Here is a 6,282-nt window from a genome sequence, read left to right as displayed (position 1 = left end):
CTTTTTCTCCATCCAGTCTTTCTCTCCTTGCTTTACAAGCGAGCGCCCCCCCCCCCCCCCCCGTTCGTCTAGGAAAACCTCCAAATCGCTCCGGATGGTTCTGGATCGTTCCGGATTAGAAAAGAAGAACGCACCGTTCCCTCCTTTCAGGAAGTTGTGAGATGATTCAAGTATTAGAAATTTCGCCTTTCAAAAAGACGGGAACTGTGGAAAAAGCTGCGAACGAAGCAGGGGAAATAAAAAGAAAAGAAATAAGAACAAAAAAATAAACAAATAAAATTAAGAAGAGCAAAAAAAGGGGCGAAAAAAATAGAAAGCAAAATGGGAGAAAATTTAAGTCCCTCCTTCCGATTTATTTTTCCGTCTCAATTCAAACGGCCATTATTTCTCGGCCAACAGGTTATTCTCACGGTATATTCGACCCGTTAATCAAACAGCTTACGATAACAGCTTTCATTACAGAGCAATTGCAACAGGTTTAAATCATACGCCATAAATAAAAAGTTATATATGTGCGCAGTGGCTGTTGATGGCTAATTGCATGGCGAAAATAGCGCGTGTTTACACCGCGGTGAATATAACATGAGAATCTAATGACGATAATGGCCATGCGCGCAGCCACGCCGCGACAGACACGCAGCAGAGCATCGCGCCCGACCGAGGCCACGAACCCTTCCGCAGACTCCCTTCTGACGGCCAGCTTACGGAACGCAAGGGAACGAGCCTCTCTCTTGTGCCCTCGCTCACTGCACGCCCGTACGCACACGCACACGCACACATCACACACACGCACATGTTCTTGTTCTTGTTATTCTCTCCCCTGTTTCTCTCTCTCTCTCTCTCTCCTCCTCTCTTCCACTCCTACTAACAGTCCCTCTTTCCCACTCACAGTCCCATTCCGTCTCTCCCACTCACAGTCCCAGTCCCACTCCCTCTCCCTCCCCACTCGTCTTCACTTTCCTCTTCTCTCCCCTTATCTCTCCACGCATCTTATACATGTTTTTATCCCTGCAATGTTTTTCTTTGCTTCATCTGCATACATATTAGACCCTAAATATAAACGCTTTACAAGGTACAATTTTGCGGTCCTCCCTGTGGTCTTGGTCCCGGCGGCCACTCCGGGGCGGCAGGAGACTCAAAAATAACCGTGACAATTCCAAACAAGGCAATGATGCCACCGATGATAATTAGCGCCGCCATCATTAAGATAAAGAATAATGGCAACAGCAGCTGCGGTGTTCTGAAGGAAGGCCGAGTTACACAGCGATATGAAGTCGTTCCTTTCATGCCCCGCCCCTTCCCTGACCAGAGGCAACTTCCATCAACAGGCAAGAAAAAGCAAGCACCCAGGACAGAGAAAGAGAGAAGGAAAGGAAGAAGAAAGCAACGGAGGAGAGAACGAACAGAGAGCTCGGGCCAGCAAAGCCAGCACTGGGTACTCACGTAGGGGCACATGGGCATGGGCACGGGCTGCGCCGACAGGATGACGTGCCTGAGCGTGCCCGTCTCGTCCACGATCTGCTGCACGACGTGGCCGGGCGGCACCTGCACCGGCAGCGGGATGGGCGGCGACGCGTTCGTCGAGATCATCCGCACGCTCGCAGGCCCTGGGGAGGGGAGGGGGGGGGGGGTTAGCTTCTCAGCGTGCAGGTCGGTCCGCGGACGGCAAGGCAAGGCCGGGAACAGCTGCGGCAACACGGGATCACAGTAATAATCTAAGATAATAACAGTGCAGGCAATTAATATGAAATATTAATAATTGTTGTAGCAATAACCGTAGCAACGATCATTATACAAATGAACAAAAAGTACATCATTATCTAAAAATAATGAAATTAAATTGCACTTATCATTATTGTGTGACAACTGCAGCTGATAAAACCTAAAGCAAAAATTAACATAAACACGCCTCCAAACTTACAAAGAAACTCGACAGCAACAAACACGATACTGCTAAAAGATCTACTATAAGTACTATTATCATTAATATTAATACAATTATTATCATTGCTACTATTACAATTAGTATCATTACTACTACTAATAATAATAACATCACTACTACTAGTATTACTACTATTAAGATTACTACTACTAACATTACTATTACTATTACTATTTGTTACTCCTACTAGTACTAATACTATCAACATTATTCTTAATACTATTGCTATTAATATTAATATTACTACTACTACTACTAATACTGTTACTATTACTATTAACATTACTATCATTTCTATTACTACTACTATGACTATTATTAACATTACTATTAATACTATTACTACTCATATCACTACTACTGCTACTATTAAGATTACTATTACTACTACTACTAATAATAATAATATTAACATTACTATTACTACTACTACTACTATTAACATTACTATTGGTATTACTACTACTTTTAACATTACTATTACTACTACTAGCAATAACAGTAATACAAGGCGATGATGATGACCGATGATGATGACATAAGATGAAAAATAAAGCAAAGTGTCCGCATCGACGCCGCTCGTCCATCCCGCAGCGCAAGCAAACCCCTAAAAAGTCTCACGCAAACCCGCGCGTCGGCAGCCGCGCCCGAGAAAGAAAGCGCGGGCCGAGTCTCGCGCGCGGATTCAAACACGGAAAGGGAACCGTCTGAGAGGCCGACGGACGCCCCCGAGAGAAAGTCGGCGATCGCTAAACGCCCCTTCATCCCTTCGTGCCCCTACGCGGGCCATACGCCCCTACCCTCCCCCCTTCCTTCCTTCCTTCCTTCCTAGCTTCAAATCTTGGAGCGCGGAGTACTTCTCTCAACAATACGCGAAGTTGTGGGAATTAATTAAAGGCAAGTTCCTCCGGCTCCTTGCCCCCTGAGAAAGGAGCAGCAAAGTGCGTCCGCGCGAGCGCTCTCGAGATACCAACCAGATTGCAAGAACTTGTTCCGAGACTGCAAGAAAGGCCCGGGGAGAACGGGTCGGCGGGCGTAGGGGCGCATGCAGACGGCGGGCGCGTAGGAGCGAGACGACGCGGGTACGCTTGCGCACAAGAGACGCGTCCCCAAAAGTAATATTCAGACGAGATAAGTGGCAACAAACGATCAGTATCCACATGTGTACGATAATACGGGTAAGAAAAGGGTAATAATAATTTGAAGAAAAATATAAAAGAGGAATTGGAAAAAGGTAATAATCAGAAATAGATTTGAGGAAATATATAAAAGAGGAATTGGAACAGGGTAAGGAAGGCAAAGAGAGATAATGAGAACAATTGGCGTGAAGGAGAATAGGGCGAAGGAGACGCGAAAAGATAAGGAGGAGGAAGAGTAGTAGTAGTAGGATGAGGAGTGGAGAGGAGGAGGACGAGATGATGATGATAATGAGGATGAGGTGGAGAAGGAGCAGGAAGGAAGGAAGGAGGACCAAGAGGAGGCCCAGGAGAAGAACAGGAAAGGGGGAGAGGGGGGGGGGCATCCAGACAAGGCCACGCGCGACCACAAGCTGGGTTAAGTCGGGGTCAAGTCGTCTCGGCAGAAAAAGTGGTTTTCCGCCAGCAAACACGGCTCGGAGGTTCCCTGCGTGTGATCGTGGCACTGCCGGCATTCCCAGCCTCGGGCGTGACACCCTGGCATCGTCTCGGGCATCTGCTCTCCGTCCCCCATCTCCGGAGGCATTTCTGTCTGCGTCCATTTCCCCCGTTCGATTCGGTCTGCACGGCTCGCCGGCATACGAACGCCGCTCGACGAGTCCGTGGCTGCGTCTGCCATTCTGATCATTTCGCGCGACGATCCAAGTCTCGGTCCGTCTTTCTTAGGTCTATCCCTGTCCGCCTTTCAAATGCCATCCATCTATCGCTCTCGTCAATCTGTCGATTCAAGACTCCGGCCAAATTGCAAACCCACATTCCCGCGCACAAATAGACGCGGTACCTCTTTATAACGGTACAGGCAGGTCTGTCTGCGCCCCCACCCCTCCCCCTCCCTTCCGCCTCTTTCGCCGCCGCCACCGTCGCCGTCTCCTCATCCTCCGCCTTTCGATCTGTTTCTTCTATTCCTTTTTCTTCGCCGGTCGTCGTTTCTCTCCCCCCCTCCCTCCCTCTCCCCCCCCATTTATTTCCTTCCTTCCTTTTCTCCTTTCCTCCCCCCTCTCTCCCCCACCTCTCTCTCTCCCTTCTCCCCCTCTCTTTCTCCCTTCTCCCCCACCTCTCTCTGTCTCTGTCCCTCTCTCTCCCTCCTCTTCCTTCTTCTCTTTTCTCTTGCGCCCTCGTCATTCTTCAAACAAACGAGAGTATAACGGTGTTACAGCCACAGCAACTCTGTGAGTGACTAGCAGGTGGTGGTCCTGGGAGGGCATGGGGAAGGGGGAGAGGAGAGGGCGAAGGGGGAGGTGGGGATAGAGGAGAAGGAGAAGAAGAAGGAAGAGGAGGAGATGGAAGAGGAACAGGAAGAAGAGGGGGAGGGGGTGGGGGGTGGAGGAGAAGGAAAGGAGAGGAGAAGTTTGGATGAAGAAGAAAAAAAGAAGGAAGTAGGAATAGAAAATGGAGGAGGAACAGACAGAAGAGAGGGAGGGGGAGAGGGGGGGGGGTTGGACGAGATGAAGGAAGAGAAGGGAGAAAAGGAGGAGGAACAGGAAGAAGGGGGAGGAGGAGGTGGAGCTGATAGAGAGAAAGGGCAGGTTATCTGTCGGAATCTGCTACGACATTATGGGATCTGGCCGAGCCATTCCCCCGGTCTCTGGCTGTGTGTCCGTGTGCGCGAATCCGTGTCTGTGTTACTGTCTGTCTGTCTGCGTTGGTAATGCCGCTCTGTTAAATCATTTGTTTTCATACTTATAAACAGCTTGGGTTGACTAACAGATACTGAGGGGGACGGGGGACAGGGGCCGAGGGAGAGGGAGAGGGAGGAAGGGAGGAAGGGAAGAAAGGAAAGAGGGAGAGAGAGAGAAGAGAGTGAAGGAGAGAGAAGTGAGAGAGAGGGAAGCAGAGGGAGAGGAAGATGAAGAGAGAGAGGGGAGTGAGAGAGAAAGGAAGGAGGTGAGAAGAGAGAAGAGAAATTGAAGGAAGAAGAAGAAGAAGAAGAAGAAGAAGAGGAAAGAGAAGAGAGAAGAAGAGGAGAGAGAAGAGAAGAAGAAGAAGAAGAAGAAGAAAGAAGAGAAGAAAGAGAGAGAGAAGAAAGAAGAAGAAGAAGAAGAAGGAAAGAGAAGAAGAGATGAGAGAGAATGAAGATAAACAGAGGAATAGATGAATAGAGAAGAAAGAGAGAAGGAGAAGAGAGAAGAAGAAGAAGAGGAAGAAAGAAAGAAGAAGAAAGAAGAAGAAGAGAAGAAAATGAAAGAATTAGAGAAAGAGACAAACGAAAGAATGAGAGATAGAGATAGACAGATAGAGAGAGAACGAGTGGTCAGTGAAAATTCAAGGTCAACAGGACAGGCGGTACCTGGCCGGGCGCGCTGGAGAGGAGAAGGAAGGGGGGGAGGGTTATGGCGCCTTTGGTTCTGTATTTCATCATTCTCTCTCTCTCCTTGCCTTCCCTATCCCGCCCCTCTCTCTCTCATTTTCCATGTTCCCCTTTCTCTCCTTGCCTTCCCTGTCTGTCTGTCTGTCTCTCTTTCTCTCTCTCTCTCCCTCTCTCTCCTTGTCTTCCACGTTCCCTTCTTTCTCTCTCCTTTCGCCCTCTGTGCCTTCTCCTCTTATCTCCGTCTGCCTCTTCCAACTCTTCACCAACCCGCTCTTCCCTTTACTCTCTCTTCTTACCACTTCGTTCTCTTTCTCTCTTCTCCCTACCTTTAGAAAGTTTATTTGTAAATCAAATTACTATCATTATCATTGAAATTTGCCGTCGTCACAAGCCCTAATGCTGATTATCATTCTTGCACATTCTTGTTATCAATATCCCACATGTCTTCTACTTCTTCTTTTACATATTCTTCATCACAAATACCCTCGCCATCTTCCTCACCTTCACGATCATGATCATCACCATCAACATGATCAAGATGATGATCACCCCCCCCCCCTCTGACAAGCCTTGCAACGACCCAAAGCGACGACGACAGATGACAGAACGACCAATAGGTGAAGGGGTGAAGGGGGATTGGGAGGGGGATTGGGAGGGGGAGGGGGAGAAGAGGGGCGGAGGGGCGGAGGGGGTAGGCTCGGAGGCGATGGCAGCTCTGGCAGGCACCAAGGTCAACGACCCCCCTTCTACCTCCCCCACCCCTTCTCCAACCCCTAGCCTCTCAAAAAAAAGAAGAAAAAAAAGGAAAAATCTGGCCACGTCCTCTGACCTTG

The 6,282-nt window shown here is 48.6% G+C and overlaps 1 protein-coding gene across 1 annotated transcript in view; it reads right to left on the bottom strand.

Annotated features, from left to right (window-relative positions):
- Positions 1-1,607, bottom strand: part of LOC113800513 (fibronectin type-III domain-containing protein 3a) — a 25,959-nt gene extending 24,352 nt beyond the window's left edge. Inside the window, exon 1 of the mRNA XM_027351288.2 lies at positions 1,444-1,607. Within this exon, the coding sequence (XP_027207089.2) occupies positions 1,444-1,590 (147 nt within the window). The 5' untranslated portion in view covers positions 1,591-1,607. The remainder of the gene's footprint in view (positions 1-1,443) is intronic.
- Positions 1,608-6,282: the final 4,675 nt, after the last annotated feature.

This window comes from Penaeus vannamei, chromosome 17, assembly GCF_042767895.1.
Source record: "Penaeus vannamei isolate JL-2024 chromosome 17, ASM4276789v1, whole genome shotgun sequence".
Classification (NCBI taxonomy): Eukaryota; Metazoa; Arthropoda; class Malacostraca; order Decapoda; family Penaeidae; genus Penaeus; species Penaeus vannamei.
This window is presented reverse-complemented; position numbering and strand designations above follow the sequence as displayed.